The following is a 26,292-nucleotide window of genomic DNA, read 5'->3' on the forward strand; positions in this document are numbered from 1 at the left end:
TCATAAATACTTCATATATTATGTAAGTTATTCCGCAAACTAAAACAGTTGCTTCTAAATTCTTAATTAAACACTTGAAGTTTACTTCATAATATACATATATAGGTACCTAGGCATACCTATCAATTTTAGAACATTTGGGTATTTTATCATAAATCATGCTAAGTACTACTAATTTATCTTTGATACTATAGTCAAGGGAAATCCTTTTAAAACAAAGTAAGAAAAATTATTATACTCTCGCTAAATGTTCGTTCTAAAACAAGAGACTTCGCTGTTTCTAAAATAAATTGTACAGAACAAGTAATTGACTTGACATAATGGATTCTCCCGATGAAAAAGCAACAACGATTTTCCATTAAGAAGATCGTCCAGTATATAAATTAAAATGATCACAGTTTCACGGTGTTCTCGAGCTATATTTTCGTTTTATCCGTGCCCGGGTAACAGGACAGCGAAGCGCAGATAACCGGACAGTAAGGAGCGGATATCCGGAGCCACCGGACGCCTTACTTATCCGGATCGCTTGTTTTTCTGTTGCACTGAGCTCGGATGCTTAAATTTTCATGATGCGATTCGAAGTGTCTTTCGTGATAAATATAACGAAAACTCTGCTTATGGTATTTTCGATATTTTAAGGTAATAATTTGGATATGCATAATATAAAGATGAGATTCAGTTTTTACACAGTTTATAGACAAATTACAGAGTAATTGATCCAACGGGGGTTTTTTTTCGGTACTTTTAGAGCTAGCGCGCACCACGGTGCGGTGAATTGCGGAGCGTTTAAAAAACCGCAAATTAGAATTGTATTATATCAAAATTCGGTGCGGAATTAAATCCGCAGTGCGCGCACTCTATGCAGTTCTACAGTTCACAGATTTTGCGAAAAATAAGGTACGGAACTTTCCGTGTTGCGCGCTAGCCCTTAAGTTTAAGGTAAACTTAAAGATAGCGACTGACCAGTATTATTTGAATGTAATGACGTAGAATATAAACATTCGTAAATACCTATAGTAAACCTATAATAAATTAAGTCTGGTGTGGGCGGTCGGTCCTTTGCACGAGTGTACCAGGCTGTCAGCCAGCAGAGAAAAGTGGCGAATGCTCGTGAGGCATATAACATCTGCCCTCAAAGACGTTGCTTCGTGATGACCACGACCACTTTGCCAAGAGTGATACGACGAAGAAGAAGAAGAAGCACCTATATTATTATATTATTCTGTGCCTAATCAAGCTGCTCGCCATTCAGTTCATTCAAGGGTGGATTTGGTACGTTCTACCATCATTAGGGTACATTCTGGAGTTTTTACATATTGTGCTTAATGTAACAATTTGGAATTCGATTTTGAGCATTAAATTACAATGGTGGAGTACCTAAATAATATCTACAGCATTTCGAAGCTGTATCTTTATTTATTACAAAATTGGCACTGACTTGACTTGACATACCAAGCTGTTGTATTACAAGCGAATGCTCCGTCAGCACCATTAATTTTAGATCACCAAGCTATAATTTATTCTATCCCCTGTTTCCTTTTATATATTTAGACTAGCTTATGCTCGCGACTTCGTCCGCGTGGACCACACAAATTTTAAACCCCTATTTCACCCCCTTAGGGGCTGAAATTTCAAAAATCCTTTCTTAGCGGATGTCTACGACTACATCATAATAGCTATTTACATGCCAAATTTCAGCCCAATTCAACCAGTAATTTGAGCTGTGTGTTGATAAATCAGTCAGTCAGTCAGTCACTTTTCCTTTTATATATTCAGATATTAAAGTAATTCTTCTTTCCAGTGCCGATGACTGCAGTGGTCGCTGTGGCTGGCGAGCCAGCGTACCTGCCTTGCGACATTGCCACCCAGGATGAGGACGACGCCGTCCTATTGGTTTTATGGTATAGAGAAGATTTAGGCACGCCTATTTACAGGTAAGGTATTGTTAATTCTTGCTACTTAATACTTTTTAGAATCATGATCATCAACCGATACACATCCACTGCTGGACATAGGTCCCTTGTAGGGACTTTCACACGGCACGGTCTTACACCGTCTGAATCCAGCGACTCCCGGTGACTCGTTTGATGTCGTCCGTCTACCTAGTGGAGGATCTTCCAACGCTGCGCCTTCCGCTGCGAGGTCATCATTCCAGCACCTTGGGATCAACGTCTATCGGTTTTGGGAACTATGTGCCCCCTGCCTAGTGCCACGTCAGCTTCGCAAGCCGTTCAGCAATGTCGGTTACTCTAGTTTCTCTATGGATCTCCTCATTTCTGTTTCTTTTTAGACTTCCGTCATTAAAACAAGGAAAAACACCAGTTTAGTGTAAGAGTCATGATTGCCTAGTGGTCAAGACGTTCGCTTCCTATTCAGGAGGTTGGGGGTGCGCTCCTAGGCACGCACCTATTAACTTTTCGGAGTGAAGGAATACATCGTGCGAAATCCTGCATGTCTGAGAATCCATCATAATGTTATCTCAGGTGTGTGAAATCTGCAAATCTACAAAGTGCTAGACTATGCGTGGTATAGCGTGGTAGACTATGACCTAAACCCCACTTATTCGGAGAGGAGACCTATGCTCGTCAACCTCCCGATTAGGAGGCCGACGTTTTAACTACTAGGCTATCACTGCTTAATTTATTTTATTTATAACTAAATGTTTGTATTTCTAGAATGATTTTATCTTAATTATTCCGTAGAGTGTGATCTTAGCGTAACATTATTAATAAAGTCTTTCAGTATGTTATTTCATACCACGCCTTTTTGCCACGCGCGACATTTTCTCGTGATTTAATTTGTCACAAGTTCTTGGAGTGTTGTATGTCAGAGAAACGCGAGATGTCATTTATCTTGTTCCATCTAATTATTATCTTACAAATTATGTTAAACTTTTAAATTATTGTTTACACAACAACATGATTATTTATTCACATCTTCGTGCATGTTTTTCCAAAACAAATAATTTTCTCAGTAGGTATTAACTACTGTCAGTCTTATTAAAAACTAGACTGATATGATTTAGCTCAAACAAAGACCTTTGAAAATGTTTTGATCTTATTGTATTATTAAAAAAAGTTAATCAGTTTTAATACATTTTATTTAACCCATATTATAAATTCATAATCGAAAAATTCTCCGTCTAAATGTGGCATTTTTTAATTCTCCGTTGCATTTTTTGGTCACGTCGACCTTTTGTGTCGTTAAGTAGTTACAAATCATAAATTACCTATACGAAAATTATTTAATCATCATACAGTCGACCAAAGTCAAAACAGTGTCATTTTTGCCATACAAAAAAAAAAAAATTTGCAAATAAATATAATTAGTGACTTCATCAGCACACATTCCCAGTGTGATTCTTGTTCATCTCTTATTAAACAATCAGCTTTAGAATAATTCAACCAGAGATACTTTTGATCGGTATAACTTGCAGATATGGAACAACTTTGCCTATTAATAGATAGTTCGGTGAAACAATTCAAATACACTCAATTCAAACTTGTTCTTGTTTCATAGTTATCTCGTTCTCTCGTCTCTGTCTCGTCTTCTAGTAATAGTCAAAACGTTTATTAATGCCTCAAAGATGATAAGGATGATCGACAGAGAACGGAGGGCACTGTCTATAAGATCGATCATGATCGCCTATAGGCAGATAATATTAAAGTACCCTACTAGAATAGTACGCGACAGGTCGAGATAGCAATCGGAGATGGAACGCCCCGCACACCCGCAGAGCCCCCGTGCTAACCCGGTGCGGGCAAGTACGGGTGACATGCTGGTGTGCGAGGCGTCTCCCCGCCTCATACCCTTATTGCCATCTCAACCTGTCGCGGACTATAGGTACACTAGTTTGCGAGGTGCATAAATTTTTGTTTATAAGTAGCTTATAGAAAATTATTTATTACCGACTAGAGGGTGCCCGCGACTTCGTCCGCGTGGATTTAGGTTTTTTAATGATCCCGTGGGAACTCTTTGATTTCCCGGGATAAAAAGTAGCCTATGTCCTTCCCCGGGATGTAAGCTACCTCTGTATCAAATTTCATCAAAATCGGTTAAACCGTTGGGCCGTGAAAAGCTAGCAGACAGACAGATAGACAGACACACTTTCGCATTTATAATATTAGTATGGATGGATTAAAAGTAAAAAAACGTAAAATGAGTCACGTTACTTAGAATTTAAACGATTATTTATCATCATTTTAATTTTGTTAACAGCGTGGACGCAAGAGAAAAAGACTTCGGTGTAGCAGAAAGGTGGTCAGACGAAAGTGTATTTGCTTCGAGAGCCTACTTCTTACCCGACAAGAGACCAGCTGAACTCGGCGTGGACAGAGTTAGAGCATCTGATCAGGGAATATACAGATGTAGAGTGGATTTTAAACAAGCTCAAACAAGAAATTCAAGAGTCAATTTAACAGTAATTGGTAAGTATGATTTATTTGTTTACTCGTAATTAATAGTTTGATTCAATTGTTTGAGTGATTTATTTGTTATGAAAGTAATATTATAATACTTTTGCGATCCTCCCTGGAAAACTTGTTAGAACACTCACATAGTGGAGCCAATTTTTTTTCTGTTATTCCCAAAACTGTAGGTAAGATAATTATTATCTTCAGACAGCAAAATGATTGGTTAAAAAAGATTCCGACGAATTGAGAACCTCCTCCTTTTTTGAAGTCGGTTAAAAAGGATATAAAGAGGAACAGGGCTACTACTCAAAACTGATAGACCCAAATTTTATGTATACCTACTTCCAATCTTATTTACTAATAATATCTATTGTTTTGCCTAAAAGAAAATCGCTCGTTGTAAAACGTCGTCATTAGAAAAATAATGCAGAGTATTGGATTTTTGAATTACTTTGTACCTACAACGATCCCGACAACTTACCAGAATATGAACATCACAATTTAAGCAAATCGGTATAAAAGTAAAGATAACGTTTTTATAAAAAGCCACGATCTGCATTCTATTTATTTTAAAAATGGATGAATCCAAATTGAAGTAAAATACACACGAGTCGGCAACATGTTGGAGAAAATCAAATAGGTATCGTAATTTCAGCTGTAACGTGTTCTTTTACTAACGTAATAGGGTTGAAAATAGAAGAGAGTGGTTATTTGAAAATTATTTTATTGTTGGGGATGATGTTGAGGCGGATGTGAAAATGAACATGATTGCGGTAAATCCGCTTTACGAAAAACTGCTGGCAATTCAGATTCTAGAGGCTATTGACAGGTTAAACCCTGACATTAATCCGGTGTTGTAGCGTGTAATGCGATAATAATTATGGCGCTCGGACGGTCGTTTCTGCGGCTTCCGCAATCACGCAGTGGTCGACAAGCTTCCTAGTCTCAATCTAGTCAACCTAGGATTTAATATATTTCATAGATTTACGGCAAGCACGCCGTGGAAAATTGTTGAATTAATTCCCTTCTGTGATGTTCCCACTAAACTTTGACAATATTATTCAAGGGGTGATAAACAAATTCTATAGTTTCTTCTTTACCTTGTATTATTTTCCTGCCTATTTGTGTGCAATAAAGTTTTCCAAATTCTTAAATAAAATAAGTTCTTGCAATTTGTCTAAATTTATAAAAATTGAGTATAAATCAAACATAATTTTATATACCTACTGGGATTTTTTATCAAATACAATATGAATTACAGTTACTACTTAATGTCCTGCATCATTATGCGTTAACACACATAAGATGCAGGAGTCAGGACATAATGCTGAGCTGTACACCCATTCGCGGTGGTGTCACAGATGAAAATGTTACATTTGTACTTTGTCTTTATCTGTGACACCAACAACAAATAAATGCATTTTCTTTCTTTCTTCTTTCTACTTAATATGAACTGACTATAGAAGACTATGAAAAAGTGACTACAAACTACGTTAATTTTTTATGTAACAAGCAGCAAGGGGATTGGGTGTTTTCAAGGGTCAGAAAACTGACTTTTTTGACTACAAAATTGCATGTTGACATTTAGCAGCATTTAATGTTGAATCTAATTTTGAAAATGAAATCGATATTATCTGTAGGTACGCTACCACAATTACATTACGCTAGCTAGAGTTAGGTAAGCTGTTATATACCTATTGAAAAAAAAACTCGTTTTTATAGTAAGTAATTGAGACTATAATATTGCGACTTTGTTAAAATATTTTTAAATTACCTACTGGTCACAATAATTGAATTTATTTCCCTCCACAGCGAAAATAAGTACTTTGATAACCTCCTTTTTATCGAAATCCGGTCCACTTTCATCGAGAACACCGAAGGCATTTCAACTTTTCGATGTAACATTTTCAATAGCACACTCTTGAACCTTTTTTTAAAAGGAACTCGTTTTAAATAACAGAAGCCAAGTGGAATATCAAGTCTTATCGTATTCATACACATGCAGGCCCCAAAAAGGCACTTTTAGATACTTGTATAAATGTAGGTATATTAGAAGTGCACTCAGCCCCCGCGAATAAGATTTTGAGGTTTCTAGTACTGTTGAGTGTTTCGCAATTCAATCTGAAACTGAAATAATATTTTTGGGTAGAACCGATTTAGTGGTAGGTATATTAATTCCTGCCGGTTACGCAATTTTTGATATGTATTTAAAATTATTTAGAAATTTCCTTGAAATGTAGGTAAAAAAATTATAAAAAAGGTAGGTATATTCTTCTAAAATAGAGTGGATAAATAAAACATTTGAAATCAGCAGCTAGAGTAGACATGAACTCCTCAGAGCTAATACAGATAAGAGAATTAATAAGATTTTTGAGGAATTGAAAAGGTTTTATACACATTTATTGTGCTCTATTTTTGCTTGCTTTAATTGGACCGATTATGATATTTGAGTCATGTGCGATATTTCTAAGACGGAATGGATAAATGATTTTGAAATTAGTGAGTTCAGCTAGTGTAGACAAACTCTTCAGAGCTAATACAATGAAAAGGAGTCTAAAAAGAACGTAGCACAAAATGAATTCGTGGACATGTTTTTATCTCAGTACAGTTTATCTTTCTTCCCATCGTTGGTCTTATGCCAAGCGGTTCCTTAGACTTGCTACCTAACAGGCGACACTTTTAGCTAGAATATTCTACGGAATTACCCTTGGCAAGCTATTTAAAACATTAAAAAAAACTTAAATTTACTGCGAGTGCTTTTAGCTGCGCCTTAAGCTGGGCTCAGTCGCGCCGTTTGCTTTACCTTATCAAATATTTATGTTAATGTTAAGCTCTTTTAAGAAATTATACGGCCTTCTTGGCTGTCAAATATTTTGTTCTGCTTCCTACATCGAACGCAAGGTCCTACCAAAATAAGAATCAGTTTCAATGCCTGTTTTATTTCAATGTGTACCTACTAAGTATAGCTAGTAAAATATTACATAAGTAGCTTGAAGGCAACGGTAAGTACTTACTAATATACACTTCTTGAGCAAGGGCACATAGCACAGATTAGAGAAACTTTCTCTTATCTGTGGTACATAGATACACCTAGACCTCATCCTAACATTTTATGCACAAAAAAATGAACATGCGTCGCGAAAACGTCTAGTTTCAAAGGTATCTGATAGTTATCCTATACTCGTTACTGAGCTATACTTCAACACGGATAGACTAGAAATCAGAGGATTTAGACTCCTTTCTCTGAAACTACGTGTTTCAACTACAAAATATTAAACATTTTAGTAACCTAGTAGGTATGAGTCTTAGTATGAAACTTTACGTCTCACCAACGTTGATAGTTAATTCGATAGTCTTTATTTTAGCATGAAATTAAAATAGTAGTTAAGGTCAATTTTAATTAGCTCAAGTTTGTCCATACATAGCTACACTTACAGCCATTGTTCCAAGCGGAAATCTTACAAAATTAAGATTGGTATTACTGAATCCACTGGTACTGGTCCATTTTACTCTGACTTTATTGTGTTTTGACACTCGAATAATATCGATATTGGTAACATGGAAAATCTCGTACCTATCCCGCAGACTGGCATGAAACTATCACGTCTATAAAACTTGCGTGAAACCCCAACTAAAAACTTTTCCAATAGTAATTATTTACGTAATGTCTTTTAAAAGCTTTGAGTGAAATACTTTGTTACTATAATGGAAGCTTCGCCCAAGGGAAACCTTAGGAGAGATAACGTACGATAAAAACTTCAAGCACACCAAGTTTTATAATTTTTCTAGAAAGTTGCATTAAAATAGCGATGAACTAATTTCATCTATATTGAAATAACAGAACAATGAGTGTAAAAGTACTATTAATTGCACTAATAATATTTGGGGATAAAGGCTCATTTTAAACTCGAAAACTCTGTCGATACACTGCATGTACCTAGCTAGTGAAACGGACTAAATGTCATATTATATGCGTGGTAGGCAATAATATAGCGTCCAAAGAAATTCACCATTTATATTGTATCTATCTATACAAATAAATAAAATTGAAGTGCCTGTCTGTAATTCCGAAAAAACTTTCTCATATTAAGCTCATAATAATTATGGTTATTTGAACTGTACCATAACTGAATCACACGTTTTTAAAATTCTTGTCTGCCTGTCTGTTTGAACGGGCTAATCTTCGGAACAGCTGAACCTATTTTGACGGGACTTTCACAGACAAGTAGAGTATTAACCAAGGAGTAACATAGGCTACTTTTTAACTGACTTTCAAAAAAGGAAGTTTTGTTAATTACATATGTACACCGAGATATCCGAGATTTGTGAACCGACTTGCGTAATTTTTTTTCTAATCGATAGAAAAACTTTGCGACACTATCCCATAAAAATTGTATTTCAACTCCTCAATCCTGGTGCTGCAGGGGACCTGACCACCAAAACTGATGGAATTAAGTCGCGGGCATCATCTAGTAGATAATTTCCCGGTTAAAAGTGTGGGCTATTAAAAAGGTTTAGACAGACAGATACACATATCAGCCTTTATAATATTAGTTATTAGTAATTAAAACAATGTTTTTCTACAGTGCCACCAACAAAAATGACCATCACAGACGACAAGGGAGATGTAAAGCAAGCAATCGTTGGACCCTACGTTGAAGGAGATACATTCACGTTGAAATGCGACGTATCTGGAGGTAAGTTAATTACCTACTCATTACTTCCTAATTTGCCTGCTCTGTGACCAAAATAAATAATACCTAATACTTTTCTCATAACATGACTAACCTAACCTTAACGAGACTCTATTTTTAGGCTAATTAAATACGTTTGTTCCTTCATTTATACCAAAAAATAATAGGTTTTAAAAAGTTAGTAAAACACATTATCTACTGAAATACTTGTATAATAAAACTATTTACTCAAAGTACAGAGATGTTGGGTTGTCAAAATAATATGCATACCTATTTATTATGTAAGCATTTAGGTAACTGAATTTCCTATCTGTAACAGTTACTTTATCCAGATGATATCACGGATTGTCCTTAGCATTAATAGACCTTCAATTCAGGACATAGGTTCCTATTGTGTGTGTAGGAACTACTTAAACTAAGAAGTCAACTTGAAATGAATTTATTCATTAATAATTTAAAAACTAAAATTATATTAAGTAGCCTTATTGATAAAATAAATAAAACCTATTGAGGATTTATTAAATTTCGATTGTAATAAACAAGATACTCAGCAATTCTACGAAATCCTTGATAAAATCATAGCTGCTGCATCTTGTGAATTTGTGATAAGTACCTACTCCATATTATTTAGTAACTCTTCGGTGGTATATTATTATTCAATAAGCAACGGACAGACCTTTGAACACTCAAATGAGCTTCTGAAATTATATTTTCAGGAAGAATATTTTATTTTGGTTGAACTTATAGAATATTTACGAGTACTTTGCAATTTATTCATATTTCAAAAATATGATAATAAAATTATGGAATAAAAATATTGTGAATAATCGACGATGGCGTTGGCAAGTAACGTGAATTTTATCTTATCCATTTGGAGTACACCCCATTATTTATGAAAAAATACATTTAAATATTATTTTCTTCTATGCTGATGAAGAAGAGAGCTATTCTTGGAGTTTTTTTATCGTGATCAAATCAAAATTGTGGAGATTTGTAGCAGAACCGGAGTAACTAACATAGTTCAGCGGGTTGCGGAGCTGAAGTGGCAATGGGCAAGGCACATAGTTCGGAAAACCGATAGACGTTGGAGTATAAGATAGACGATAATTGCTTTAATGGCGACCTCGCACCGGATAGAATATATCAAACGAGTCATATAGCATGCGGCGCAAGACCGTGGCGTGTGGAAATCCCAACCTATATGTACCGCAGTGGACATATTCTATCGATTAACGATAATGTTAAAATGATGCTGATGACGTTCCTGGCATTTAGCGTCGCAGGCTGCAGTACTAGAAGTCATCATCATCATCACCATCATCAAACGATAGGCGTCCACTCCGACATTAGCGTAGGAGGAATTAAAGCCATTTAGAACATCGGTATCAAACCATTTGGTGCGCTATAAAACTTGCATCTCAACATTTTTATAAAATTAAAGTATTATAAATCCAGCAAAATGTTTACAAGCTGAACCGGTCAAATCCCTAGATAATCCTGTAATGATGTTTTTATTTACCAATTTGCATCCCATCGGCATAAAATCAATCTCGACGATATTGTAAAGGATATAATTAATTTGTTCCTCTGACAACCAAAAAATTTATGTATATAGAGCGTTCTAGACGAATTTCTTTTTATATTGAGGCTGTTTCTGACGAAATTTTGTACAGAAATAGCTTACATCCGTCCGATAAAGGACATAGCCTCCTAGTTGTCCCGGAATATCAAAGAATTCCTACGGGATTTTTCGAAAAATCTAAATCCACGCCGATGAAGTCGCGGCCATTTGGTACAAAGCTATCTTTTATTCTAGAGTTGGACATAGAGTTGTCATGTGATTTTTAAAAAACCTAAATCCACGCATGTTTTTAATTAAAACTTAATTCTTTTTTCTACCTAGGTCGTCCACGTCCGTGGGTTAAATGGTTTAAAAACGAAATAGAAACCGACACCCCAGCAACAGCTCTTCAAGGGAACACAGTAAGGGGTGTCCTAAGAGTGGGTCCCTTGACTAGGACTGATGTTAGAGCAACATTAACCTGTCGTGCTTCGAATCACTTGAGAGCACATCCAATTGAAACTTCACTGACTTTAGATATGAATTGTAAGTATTATTTAATAAGTATAAAGTAAATTTCATTATTTTAGACATAGGTATACGAGAGACATTGCATAGTGCATACCCTACGACGAGGAGTAAGTTTGTAAGCAAAAATAAAATAAAATGTTCTGAATGAATCGTCTCTAGAGCGTAATTGGTCATAGAGATCGTTGCTTGTTGCTGTGGTTCTTAAATTAAAAAAAAAGTTAATTTCATCATCTTACATTATATAACGAAGTAGAAGCCTTTTTGGGATTCCGTACCTCAAAAGGAAAAATGAACCCTCACTTTGTTGTCTGTCTGTCTGTCCGTCTGTCCGTCTGTCCGTCTATCCGTCTGTCCAACTTGTCTGTCAAGAAAATCTAGTCCCGTTGACCTAGAATCATAAAATTTGGTTGATAGGGTTGTCTTATAGCAAAAGTAAAAAAAAGTTCACACACCGTGAATTTGTGGTTACATCACAAAAAAAAAATTATGCATAAAAATTTTTGAGTTTTTGAGTTATCGTGCAAAATGTCAAAAAATTACCCGAGTCGTCGTGCGCGAGTCTGACTCGCACTTGGCCAGTTTTTTCTAATTTTAAGAATAGAGGTAGGACACTACATCAGCTGCGTTAGAAAACTCTGCTCTTCCATCACAATATCAGTAAAAATAAACATTATGTCATATGGGTATTCTTGAATGTTGATAACTAATTCCATTAGAAATAGGTAATGTAAGTGTCATGTTGTTTGACTGTAACCTACTGAGTTTGTTAGCAAAGCTAACTATGTACTTAGAGACTTGAAAGTTACTTCAGCCTACGAGTACTAGCTGACCTAAATATCAACTGCAGTACTAAGAACCGTTCCGGCCCTAGACACTAAAAGCGACATTTCACGAGTTTGTTTGTTAGAAATACTTACTCGTACAGACTACAGTTCCTGCTATCTTGTAAATCTTTTACAGTTTACGTACCGTAAAACTACGTAATGTAAACTGGGTTCGTAGATAACAATTCATTCGGAATTTCCACTTAACAGTTAAAGCACACATAATACCTTCATCATCGGCCATTTTTTTAAAGAATATTAGCTACATTTATCATGACTAACATTCCTCTTTCCCCTCCAACTAAGCGTAAAGCTTGTGCTAGGAGTAGGTACGAGAATAGTGCAACGGGTGGGGTTTGAACCCCCGACCTTTCAGATTTCAGTCCGCTCCCTTAACCATTGAGCTATTGAAACACTTGATTGGCGATTTGGTCACCCTTTGGAAGCTTGAAGCTGCGACTGAATTTTTAACTCTGCACTCTTAGTGATTGACATTATGGTATCTAATATATGCGCAAGAAGATATGTGTAAGAAATGATAGCACGTTTCACTCCGCAGTCCACCATAGTACGAATAGCAGGCGCAGCAATTTAATGAGACTATGGCATACCACCAGGCCAGGCTACTTGGTTAGGTGACCTGAGAAATATGAATATAGCAGCGCACCCCTTTGACAGCACTCGCGTAACTCTTATCTTTTATGAGAGAGAGAGAAATAAGATAGGAGTTAGGAGTTTACTTGATAGAAAGAGGAGTGTTTATTAAATTATAGGCTGCAGGGCTGTGCGAGCTGAATTATAATTTTATTGCGTCGCAACAAGAGTCATTATTTAAATATCATTTCGGAGTGATCCTTCTGTGCCTAATTGTAAGGTAATATTCTGTCGATCTTACGCAACATGTCTTCGGATAAAATACGATGCAGCGCTGAAGCAATAGCCAAAACGAGCTACGGTGCCAAAAATCGAAGCAGTCGCAAAGTCGCTGGTAACCGATGTTGAAAGTATCTTGTACTTTGGCCTTAAAACTATATAATAATACGTTTTACAGTTCCACCATTGAATGTCCATATACTGGGATCTAATCAGCCTTTATCAGCGAGTCGAAGATATGATCTACTCTGCCAAAGTTCCGGCTCTCGTCCACCTGCGTCCATCACCTGGTGGAAGAACGGGCAAAGAATAAACAACGCGAAAGAGACGGTAAGAACATTCACTTTACTATAATAAGTATATTTTTTCTTATCTTGTTGAACTTTGGTGAGTTACGTGAAAAATCTGCGCAGCAACTTGACAGACAGACTCTTTGTTGTGACAGGTGATAACAGCAAGATATACGAATTAAAGTAAAGTTAAGTAAAGTAAAGTTAGATAAACAACCAGTTTTAGATTTTTTTAGTATCACTGATTGATTGTAATTTTGCGAAAAACCACGAAGGTTTAAGAGGCGTACCGTTCCGTCTTAATAAAGATAGATTGATACAAAGTTATTGCATACTAAATGAAAAAAAACACAGGAAACTAAAAACAGCTGTATGCAAAGGCGATAACCGATACACTTTTATAGCAATATTTATAGCACCTCTCGCTAAAATTTTACACACCTTTTTGACGTGTAGATAGATATTATTACACCTACCTACCTATGAGTTCTCAGACCGATTCCATTATCAGTATTACTTAAAATAGAAATGTTACTAAGCACAAACGGACGTTTCAAATTAATCAATTTAATTTTAATATCATAAGTAGGGTAAGTACTGATTGATATCAATCTACAAAACTTTTCAGACGCTTCTTAAACAATTTGATTAACGAGCGCTCAAATATTGGATATTAGGTAATGAAATTCAACAAATATTAGCTCTGTCCGATATCCTATTTTAATTTTCATTAAATGAGACCAAAACATATAGGTATATAGGGTCTGGTCTGGTAGTAGGGTCTCGTAGGCTACGGCTGTAGCTAGTTGCCACCTTAGCGATTTAGCGTTCCGGTACGATGCCGTGTAGAAACCGGTAAGGGTATGGGTAAAAACTGCCATGCCCCCTCCAAGTTAGTCCGCTTCCATTTTAGATTGCATCATCATACTTACCATCAGGTGAAATTCCAGTAAAGAGCAAACTTGTATTGAAATTTAAAAAGAAAACATTGATCTGATCCAAGAGGCTTAAAGCGCGCGAGTGACAACTTCTGTGTTGTTGTGTGCCAGAATGTTAAAAACATCTGGTTAAGTTACTTAATGTAGCTAACAATCGTTTCACAGAAAAGAAATTTTCGTTCTTACGTATTTTCTTCTTTCTTAATATTTTTATTCAATTGAATCTTTACAAGTACTTTTGAATTGTCTAATGCATCTAACACAGGATCGGAATTCCCTGGAAATTGCCCTTGATCGTTAAATAAATTAATGTAGTAAAGTTTACTACATTCATTTAAACCAATGATCGTATTAAGTAAACGATCTTACTTAAATGCCAAAATCGAAAACTCACTTTCCGTGAAAAACAGGCTGTGAAATCACTGTGAAGAAAAATAATGATTCCTTCAATTAAAAAATATTTAAAACTAGCAATAATGCCCATTGAATTAACGTGTCTGTCGCGGATCTCTAGCGATTACAATTTACAATTTGTCCGGCTCATTTGAACCGGCTCGCTCAGTACAAATAAGAGCCTACTCTTACAAAACTCATTTTGAAATCGTGTCATACCCAACACCAGAACCATTGTCATGCCTAATCAATTTCCCAAAGACGAAGCTAATTTCGCGCCAACTGAATTTATCGAGGCGACCGTAATCTTTATTACCATGAGAAACAACATCGCGAAGTCAACTTAAAATAAGGGCACGTAGAAGTAATAAATGTAGATTGAATGGGACAGGCAGCGCCCAGGGCGTACTGGAATCGGCTGTAGGGAGGGACAAGCCGTAAGGAGTGCACGCCATGGAAAATTTGGGTGATTTTATCTGCCCAAGTCCCATGCAATTATATTTTATTGGAAATTCAGTATCGGATGTCGCTTCACACTTATTCAAACAGTTTTAAAAATCATTTGTTTTATGATTGTTTTGGTGTCCATTGTATACAACATAATGATATTCCATTGTTCCATGAATTGTATATGAGGTATTAATATTGTACAGTAGCCGGCAAGAAAATATATTGTACATTGGCCTTTAGAATGAGATTTCGGCTTTGTAGAGCGTTGTCCCTGTCACTCATACCTATGTGACGTTTTGTCGGTCTCAACGACAGAGACAACGCTATACAAAACCGCTATCTCTTTCTAAAAGTCAATGTACAATGTTTTCTGCCGCGTACTCTACGATTTCACCTTCCAACCTCCTAAAACCAGTAGCACGGGTCTCCTCTCATTTTGAGAAGGGTCAAGGCCACAGTCGGCCACTCTGGCCAACTACGGATTTTCAGACAACCTACCTATTTATAGTGCACACAAATCAAAGTACCTAGTCCAATCTAAACACAGTTCAAAAACAGATCTTAGCTGGGCTTGTGTATTATTCCTGAGTATAAGACCTGCGCAAAGTGCCATGCAGCAACTTCACATTGGACAACTTTTTTGCCTGCACTATGATAATATCTTGTGCGGCTTTTGCAATTTTGCGTTTTGTAGATAATTATCGCCCACGAGATAGTGATGTCACACAGATTGTGTTTTGTTTGGCTACTGAATAATGAAATAATGTTGACTTATAGAACAATTTAAGCCAAAAGCGGATTAATTTGTTAGACGACAATTTAACGACACCATTAAATTACTTCATTGAGCTAATTAACGTTGTTGTAATAAAAGCAGATTAAATTCGCCCTTTAATGGCAAAGGGTTTGGAATTTATAATCCAATATTTTAAACCATTTTATTCTGACTCACTTTATGCCTTTTTCCTTTGATGAAAACCGATGAGATTCAAGATCGTCCACTGTAACTTTTGATATAAAATTATGGTAGATGCTTTTATTTGATTCAATCATTATTATTTGAGATGGCACAGCAAATATAATTAAAACTGACCTTATTTTGAAAACAGCTTCGAGATTCGTTATAAAATGAAGTAGTAAAAATAAAGGCATTTGGAAAACTGAAAGCGTAATGGGAACATCTCACTATCTCCCTCGCACGTCAGCACCTTGATGGGGGTGCATCACGCCTATTGTCTTGCTGCATCTCTGTATATTTATTTATTGTTAGCGGTAATTTTCAAATAAAAATCCAAAAAGGGCTTTTAAGTTAACAGAGGGGATACACGAAATCGACTTACCTAACCTTTGATAAGTAAAAAAAATATAAACGAGTCAACCCCATTAGTCTACCAATGGTCTATTCCTCAATAATCTGTTTGGTTGTGAAAACTAAAATATTTTTCTTTTACAGCTATCAACCGATGGAAACACGACCACGTCAACAGTCTCCATACAGCTAACGAAAAATGATGCAGGTGCCAAGCTTGCGTGTCGCGCTTCTAATCCTCAGATGCCATCGGAACCTGCTTTGGAAGATGACTGGATATTAGATATCCAATGTAAGCTACATACCTCAACAAATTGGTTTCTCGTATATTTGCTTCAAATTAACCGTTTTGAAAAAAAAAATTGAGCCCTCGAATGTTGTTCTCTCTATTAGCCTATAACTGTAAAATTGGCTGACGTGATACCTTAAATTTGCACCAAAATCAGTCCAGATTTTTTGAGACGTACATCCAAACAAACAACTTCTTACCCAAAGTGCATTTGTCTGGTGGGAGGCTTCGGCCGTGGCAAGTTACCACCCTACTTGTGATTTGAGTTTTTTTTAATCGATAGAGAAACTTTGCGATATTGTCCCATAAAAAATTGGATTCCGACTTCTCAATCCTGATGCTGGGACCTGACCACAAAATTGATGGGATTTAGAAACTGTTTCTTATAAATTAATATTGTAGGTACATACCAACTAAAGACTTTTACCAAGTAAGGACTCCTCCGAACCAGTGGTAGATGCATCCGACTATTCGTAAGCACTTGTAAAAGTTTATACGAATAAAAAAGATTTTCATTTCATTTCATTTCAGCCCTGATGCTGTAAGAAATTGCATTCTTAAATCGTGGTGGTCCCACGGCATTTTTAAAGAATCATGCTTTTAATTTTTTTATGAAATTTGGTAGGTATACCTATCTTGCATCTCGGGAACGGGGTACTACGGGTAGGCTACTTTTTGTCCTGAAAAATCAAAAGTTCCCACGGGATTTTTAAAACTTAAACACACGGACGAAGCCGCGGGCATCAGCTAGTAATAAATAAATAAAAAGTGATTCAGCTATAGAATAATCGTTTTGTAAGTGGTTTGCCATTTGTTACATAAAATTAACGTTTGACTTTGTGACGTAAGTAATTACGTTAACTACGTCTACATACAATTTACAACATAACATACACTGCGTAGGTACACCCAATTTATAACATGCCGATAAAATCTAATTTCCTCGACAGATGTTCCGGAGACCGTGGTGCGGCTGGGCACTAATTTAGACCCGACCAATATCAGAGAAGGCACGGATGTGTACTTTGATTGCATCATTAAAGCCCATCCCTACGTTTATAAAGTCGAGTGGAGGCACAACGTAAGTACTGATTTAATGAACCCCATGAAAACGCCTTTGATCTCGATGCCTTATTTTATTACAATATATTCGAATAAACCAAGACCCTTGAGAAAATGACAAGAATAATTATTATGATTTTATAAGTGGATATCAAAGCTACTGCAGTGGAGGAAGCTTGCTCGAACCGTATATAATGATACGAGAAATGAAAATCCAATTCCAGCAAAAAATATTTTGTATTTTGCTTTTGATTAAAAAAAAAAATTTATTTGATTGTTTACTTATTATTTTTATAAGATAAACATTTAATGGAGAAGATGTTATAAATTTAATGATAAAAAATAAAAAGTATGGCAATAGCAGGGTCCACACTAAGCACGGCAACTTTGAGAGGGTTTGTTTTGCGCGGCAGCACAGCCAAAGTTTAATGTGCCACAACCAAAAAGCGGTCATACAAGGGTAGCTTGAAACAGTTAGGACTGACCGCTACAAGCTGCCACTGCATATTCATTATTCATTGTCATTGTCATACATGAAACCACTCGAATAGTTACAACCGCTCTAAGCGATGCAGTTGCTAATAGCTCAACCATTTCATTATTCAACAATCAAGTGATTTTCAAAAACGGAGTGTTAATATTCCTTATTACGACGTTTAAGAAACTATCGAGGTAGGTACCCGAAGAGGTTTTCATTAATTTTAAAAGAACCGTCTTTGAAAATATCTTTAGGTTCCTGTCATTTCTATATTTAGGTTGTTTTTAATTTGTTTGTGTAATCCTGGTTGAATAAATGTTTGAACCGCTACGCAAAGAAAATCCTTGCGAGGCTGCCGCGCTTAGTTTGGGCTCTACTAAAATGCTACTGAAATAGAATAATGCTGACAATTATGCTAGTTTAAAAACATAAGAATTTCTATTGTACTTAACAGGGAAAAACTCTTCATCACAACGTTGGTCAAGGCATCATCATCAGCAACCAGTCACTCGTACTCCAAGGAGTAGGCAGACGGACAGCTGGCAACTACACTTGCGTGGGTTTCAACGCAGAAGGAGACGGGGAGAGCAAACCGTTCTCGTTGGATGTCTTGTGTTAGTTCCTTTTTTTTAATTGTAAAATTAGATCACTTTTATGAAACAAATCTCAGAGAGTAAATATTACACTTACGGTCTTACAGCTATTTATGATCATACCTATATGCTCAATTTTTAATGATCATAATCACTACATGAATTGTACCGTAACGTAACAATAAGTTTTTTACTATATTTGGTAATTAGTAAAAATTTAACAGCATTTTCAATTCCACTCAACTCGTCCTTGACATTATGTCACCAACACAATGCCGATTAATAGAAAAAATACGACTTATTTGTATATCGCCTTTTCTTTCGTCTCATTATTGTCCTTCATATGTTTCAATTGTAATAAAACTTTGTGTATTTTATACTGTCATTATCTTGTAATAATATTATTACTATACCAATACGTCGCTTAGAGTACCTACTTCCTTTTAAAATAAGTATGCTAATTTAAAACTAACATTATGCAGACGCCCCGACATGCAGAAGCTCTCAACAAAGAGTGCACGGTGTCGCGAAACAGGAGCGTGCTCATATAACGTGCCACGTCGACGCCAATCCGCCTGAAGTCAGCGTAAGTATACTTCTAAATAAGTATTAAAGTGAATAAGTAAGAACACGAGTAAATACTTACTCCGCAGACTACTCAAAATGAAGGGTAGGTACAGGGGCAAAACAGGGAATGTGACAAGCGTAACAAGAACCTAATTTTGAATAGGTAAACCACATTTTAATATTCATCATGATCAACCCATTACCGGCTCACTACAGAGCACGGGTCTCCTCTCAGAGTGAGAGGGGTTTTTGGCCATAGTCTACCACGCTAGCCATGTGCGGATTGGTAGACTTCACATTATGTAGAACTGTCAGGCATGCAGGTTTCCTCACGATGTTTTCCTTCACCGTTAAAGCAAGTGTTATTTAATTAATTAAAATGCACATAACTCCGAAAAGTTAGAGGTGTGTGCCCGGGATCGAACCCCCGACCTCCGATTAGAAGGCAGACGTCCTAACCACTAGGCTATCAAAGCTTCATCCTAATATTAGCTCCATTTTAATATTGCCCAGTGCAAATCTCGAAAATGAAACTTATAGCTACTTAGAAATTATTATTCCGAACACTTGTTAAGTTAACAGCGATCAATTTTTAAAAAGTACAATAAGTAGGATAATCATCCAACATAACTCCTACAGGGAATGTCCGAACTTGGTACAACAAACTTAATTTCACCTTTTACATAAAGACTTACTCAGGGTAAAAACACCTGTACAGAATTTTGGGAAATTCATGGAAAGAAGGACTACGACTTACTTTAAAGTTTACTGGTAGTGACACATAAAATGTGTAATCATCGTATAGCGGTTATCATTTTTGGATTTTATGTGACATTCCATATTTTGCCTCTATATGTGTTTCAAATACAAGACTTTTGCAATCTAGTTATATAGATGTCTTAGGAATAATCTCAGTGTCATACTAATCCACGTCTGTACCTATTTTGAATTCCATGAACTTCCATCTGTGATCAGCAACTCTCTTTGTTTCTTGAGCAACTTAATATTACACAACTTATAAATGAGTTATGAATTTATGCGGAACATCTAGGCACGCTGTAGCTAAATTTCGTTCATTCCAAAAAGAATAGAGACTGGCATTTCTACATTATTATAATTCAAGAATCTAGGATTCATTTCTATTAAAATAAGGTTCCTTTTGTCGTTCGTGATATACAGACTCAACAAGACTTGATGCTTGTTATTATGTAAAGCGTGCTAGATATAGATATACTTCAAGGAATATTATGAAAAAAGAATTAACGAAATCGGTTCAGCTGTTCTCGAGATTTACAATCAGCAACACATTCAGCGATTCATTTTTATTATATGTTAAATGTTATGTACGTCGTAGGCGGAGCGTTGACCCGAGTTTTTCACGCTATACATTGTAATGTGTTTAGGTAGTATAACAATAATTATGCTAAGTTTTTGCTAGCGTTCTGGTTACACCCTGTATATCTATTGATATTTCTTCTCACAGTTCCGATGGACCTTCAACAATACAGCCAATAACAACGAAGTCAGTAACACGTACGTGTCTAGGTCAGGCACGAGTTCCACTGTGACTTACACGCCACACACAGAGATGGACTACGGAACGCTTTTATGCTGGGCGCACAATCGTATTGGAAAACAACGGGTGCCCTGCGTTTACCACATTATTGCTGCTGGTAAGAATTTATATAAGTACCTACCTATAGTCGGCGACAGGTTGAGATGGCAATCGGGGTAAGAGGCGGGATAACGCCTCGCACAACCGCACGTCACCCGTGCTCGCCCGCACCGTGTTGGTGCACCAAAGTGGTGTGCCATACCCCTTCCAGGTTACCCCGCTCCCATCTTAGACTGCATCATCACTTACCACCAGGTGAGATTGCAGTCAAGGGCTAACTTGTAACTGAATAATACAAAAACCTATTTACCATATTATTATATAGGTATAAGGTCATAAATTTATGCTTTGAATTAAAAACTCAATTTATATTAATTTATAATTCAGAGTACATCTAATTATCATTGTTATCTAACTTTCATCTAACGAAATCTTATTTCTATGAAAATGTCGTGGAGATATCTTGGAAATTCTCAATAAGATATAATCCTCGCTCATAATATAATCTAACCTAACTAATAATTACGCTGAAATCTATCTCAGTTTTCAAAGGCGACCTTTACTTTACTGTAAAATCTGAGCTTGATCTTGACTTATTTGCGGTTATAATAAGTTATGATTATATTAAATCGAAGGCAAGTACTTCAATTAAATTATTATCAATACCCTTATTATAAATGCGAAAGCGTGTTTGTATGTTGGTTTGTCCTCTAATCACGTCGCAACGGTGCAACAGATTGACGTGATTTTTTGCATGGGTATAGTTAAAGACCTGGAGAGTGACATAGGCCACTTTTAGGAATTTTTAAAAAACCTAATTCCACGCGGACGATGTCGCGGGCATCTTTGAATCAGCTAGTACCTACATAAATATTCCACTCCGTAGCGTTTATTTTCCTTGTTTACTTATTTTACGCCTTAAGACTGTTAACAGATTCTCACGCTTTGCATGGTTAGGTATTTACCCGAGGTTTTTGTTTGTTTACGTGAATGGACGTACCGAGTGCAGTGTAGTTTAACAAAACCGTTTTGATCCTAGTAATCTTGAAATGCATTATTTATTTTAATATTTTTGAGAGTGTGGTGTTAGCTGTTATTAGAGTTTTAATTTTTTTAAATACAAATATATACACATTATAGATTAAGTACGAGTACATAAAAATTATAATTGTAGCCAATACCTAATACCATTTTCTATATACTTGTGTAAGAATAAGAGTCTAGAAATAATAGGAGATAAGATAGGCAGCCTGTAATAACAATAAGCCTTTATGCAATAGTTTTTGATTATTTTGAGCAATTTATTTTTATTTACCGCGGTACTTACAATAAATATGCTTTTACAATAAAGACAGATGGACAGACAGACAGACACACTTTCGCTTTTATAAATAATATTTATAAGCTATAATCGACATGAATTATTGAGGTAATTTCCTCCAGAGACCCAAGAAATCTCAAAAACTATTTTTGACAAAAAATGCTTGTATATATTTTGTAAAAATCCCGTGAGATCACCACGATTTAAGAATGCAATTCCTTACAGCATCAGGGCTGAGGAGTTGGGTCCTCGAATTCAAATTTTTTTTACTTGGTAGGTACCTTAAACATCAATTTATAACCGACAGTTACTAAATCCCTTCAATTTTTATGGTCAGGTCCCGTACAGCATCAGGATTCAGGCGTTGGAATCCAAATTTTTTATGCGATAATGACGCAAAGTTTCTTTTCAAAGGTTCTCTATCGATTAAAAAAGAAACTACGCAAATCGGTTCAGTAATCTCTGAGATTTCGGTGTACATAGGTAGAAAAACACAACTCCTCCTTTGAAAGTCGGTTAAAAAAGTAGCCTATGTTACTCCCTGATTAATCCTCTACTTGTCTGTGAAAGTCCCGTCAAAATAGGTTCAGCCGTTCCGAAGATTAGCTCAGATCAAACAGACAGACAGACAGACAAAAATTTTAAAAACGTGTGATTCAGTTATAGTACAAATAACCATATAAGCTTGATATGAGGTAGTTATTTCGAAATTACAGACAGACACTTCGATTTTATTTATTAGTATAGATTATTATTAGGATTATAAACACAATTAAAAAATATATACAAAAGTATTAATCTATATCTGTAAGAAAAATACCTAGTATTGAGGAGTGATAATCGCACTACAATTTCAGGTATATTCTAAATAATCCAATAAGAGTCGCCAAGAAAAAAAGCGATACGTCCGTTCTCGGAGAGGCCTCGGCCAGTACTAGTTTCCTAGTTCAATTTCCTACTGCACGTTCGCGCAGTTTTGTGGTGGGTTTCAAGCAAATTTTTTGGAAATGAATAATAATTAATTTTAGATTTTCTTCTTCTTTGTATATTGCAAATATGTTATATTTTTGTGAGTACTTAATTTTATTTACGTATGATGAAAAATAATCCACCAGAATGACACTTTTATATGTCTGTAATTTTGTGAAATTATAATTTTTTGGTTTGGATTTTTATAATGTAAAAAATACTAAATAGAAAACTTTTATCTGCTATAGTAGTAGTTTAGGACCTCTCCTTTAATAAATATATCTTTTTGTGTAAATTCAATAGGTAACTTTTGATGTAGTGAATGTCAAAGATTGCACGAAATTGAAAATTGAATAATAGTCTTTTGATATTTTAGGCAATAAGAAACAAACTATCAATAAATTGCAAAATGTTGTCTTACTTGGTAATAAAACAAAATTTCCTACAATGTAGTATAAATAAGTTTTTAAGTAAATGCAGGGATTCACAAAATTTAAGGGGTCAAAAATGGGCTAAAACTCCTTGTACACTACATAACCCTATTTTACGCTCTTAAATCATAACTCTATGCCTTAATCACTCATTACACCAAATTTACTCAAATTATATTATTTACTGATTACAATACTTAACTTAAGAGAACGCAGTCCGGTGCTTTCTTCATACAAACGTAAGAGGGTGATTACTACATTATTTGAAACAAGCTTATGCTCGCGACTTGGAGTTTCTTTACGTGATCAAATCAGAAATGAGGAGATCCGTAGGAGAACTAGAGTAACCGACATAGCTCAACGGGTTGCGAAGCTGAAGTGGCAATGGGCAGGGCACATAGTTCGTACAACCGATAGACGTTGGGGTCCCAAGGTGCTAGAATGGCGACCTCGCACCGGAAAACGCAGCGTTGGAAGACTTCCCACTAGGTGGACGGACGACATCAGACGAGTCGCAGGGAGCCGCTGGATCCAGGCGGCGGCGCAAGACCGTGGCGTGTGGAAGTCCCTACTTATGTCGAGCAGTGGACGTCTATTGGTTAATGATGATGATGATGATGATGATGAATACCTACTTTACTATAGCTTGTTTCAACTTTTCAATATTCACATCCAATATTACCTATTTCATAATACTAGTTTATTGAAAATGTTTGGAACGCAAAGTTTAATTCGTAAAATTTAACATAATCACAATATCAAAGTTTTAAAATATTCATCATAATAATATTTTACTCAATGTTTATTCGGACCCAATAAGTTTCATGAGATGTGTTGCAATATTAATACAAAAGTTTTCACATTCGATCGACATCAAATAACGCCAATTTATGCTGAATAATACACTGTTAACGTACAGTAAGGCACCGTTCACATTAACGATCCTAGTCAATATCAGTATTGCCTTCAATGGGAAAGCTCAACGGGAATAGTGAGACCTACCCATCCTAATTATGTCCTAAGTCATACCTAACCGCTGGCCGATAACTTGAGGATTGCGCCCGCTAGACAGACTCTAATATGAACGAAGCCCAAATAAGTATCGTCTCATTATGTATGCCATATTTTATGTGATTTATCGTTAATGGCGCGATCTGGTGCCAAGTGTCTACTCGGCAAGATTCTCATCTCCTAACGTAGTGTTTATTGGAATATTGACAGGGTTTCTTCAAAGAAAAGTCTAGAAATATCTTACGCAATTTCATTTTTTCCCTACCTATTTGAATATGAAAGAGAAAAATAATTAGATGGAAGCACTTGTGAGAGGTCTGTTATTGACAAAAACATGCGATGTTTTTTTTATGTACTTAAATCTTTAGTTTTTCAGCTGTCAAAATCAGACTGGCGCGTTTGGAACCCTCGCAGCTTTAGTTTTAATTTTACGTAATTCATTTTCACCAATTAAGTACTTAATTATTTTACAAATTCAACAATTGAAAATCAAAATTTAGTGTAGGTACAATGGTACCCAATTTGAATAAATGATTTGACTTTGACTTCCATGTTTTTATTTTTAGGTCGCCCAGATCAAGTCCACAATTGTACAGTGGTTAATGCGTCTCTTACGTCGTTCGGAGTTCGTTGTTCGGAAGGCTTTAACGGGGGCATGCCTCAATCCTTCTTGTTGGAAGTCAGAGATATTGTTACACAGGTAAGTAATTAGGTCTTTTCTTTTTCTTACAAGTCAATTATAAGCTGATCGTATAATGAATGTGACAAGAGGCGCAAAGACCGCGCGTAATTTTCAGTAGTAGGTATAGTGCATTCAAAATAAACTGGTGTGTTTCCACTTGAGACCGGCAATAATAATAGGATAACATTCGACATGCCACGTAAAGAATAGGGGTAATAAACCAAACACAGAGAGAGAGCCCATTCATTTTAAAAGAAGCCGGTTCAACCTAATCTATTTGTTGCAAACCAACCAGTGTTGATACTTTTGAATTCTCACGCCACGACTTAATCCTATAGTTATTGCTAATGACAGTCTCAAGTGGAAACACGTCAGTTTATTTTGAATGCACTATACCTACCGGCACCAAACCGGCATTGCTACCATGCAATGGGTGCAGCGTCTGTGATTGGTATGCTATAATGACATAATACCTTCTGCATTGATTGGTAAAGAAGCGCGAATTTCTGCCGATGTCAACAGCTTTTTAGGGTTCCGTACCTCAAAAGGAAAAACGGAACCCTTATAGGATCACTTTGTTGTCTGTCTGTCTGTCAAGAAACCTACAGGGTACTTCCCGTTGACCTAGAATCATGAAATTTGGCAGGTAGGTAGATCTTATAGCTGGCATTTGTGGAAAAATCTGAAAAACGTGAATTTAGGGTTAGATCACACAAAAAAATTAAATTGTGGTCACGAACTAATAATTAGTATTTTCAACTTTCGAAGTGAGTGACTATATCAAGTGGGGTATCATATGAAAGGTCTTCATCTGTACATTCTAAAACAGATTTTTATGCATCATAGTTTTTGAATTATCGTGCAAAATGTTGAAAAAATACGACTGTAGTACGGAACCCTCATTGCGCGAGCCTGACTCGCACTTGGCCGGTTTTTTCGTCAGCAGAAGTTGGAGTGTTCGATATTTACAGGCGATTCGTGATTCTGAAGTCATTCGCC

The 26,292-nt window shown here is 36.1% G+C and overlaps 1 protein-coding gene across 1 annotated transcript in view; it reads left to right on the forward strand.

Moving 5' to 3' along the window:
- The window catches only part of side-VII (sidestep VII), a 321,489-nt gene that overhangs the window by 285,885 nt on the left and 9,312 nt on the right, over positions 1-26,292 (forward strand). The window contains exons 3-13 of the mRNA XM_034977882.2: positions 1,802-1,934; positions 4,219-4,427; positions 8,999-9,109; positions 11,010-11,213; positions 13,074-13,225; positions 16,420-16,567; positions 17,515-17,645; positions 18,559-18,718; positions 19,180-19,283; positions 20,748-20,937; positions 25,178-25,311. Of these exons, the coding sequence (XP_034833773.1) occupies positions 1,802-1,934; positions 4,219-4,427; positions 8,999-9,109; positions 11,010-11,213; positions 13,074-13,225; positions 16,420-16,567; positions 17,515-17,645; positions 18,559-18,718; positions 19,180-19,283; positions 20,748-20,937; positions 25,178-25,311 (1,676 nt within the window). The remainder of the gene's footprint in view (positions 1-1,801; positions 1,935-4,218; positions 4,428-8,998; positions 9,110-11,009; positions 11,214-13,073; positions 13,226-16,419; positions 16,568-17,514; positions 17,646-18,558; positions 18,719-19,179; positions 19,284-20,747; positions 20,938-25,177; positions 25,312-26,292) is intronic.

Source organism: Maniola hyperantus, chromosome 18 (assembly GCF_902806685.2).
Source record: "Maniola hyperantus chromosome 18, iAphHyp1.2, whole genome shotgun sequence".
Lineage (NCBI taxonomy): Eukaryota > Metazoa > Arthropoda > Insecta > Lepidoptera > Nymphalidae > Maniola > Maniola hyperantus.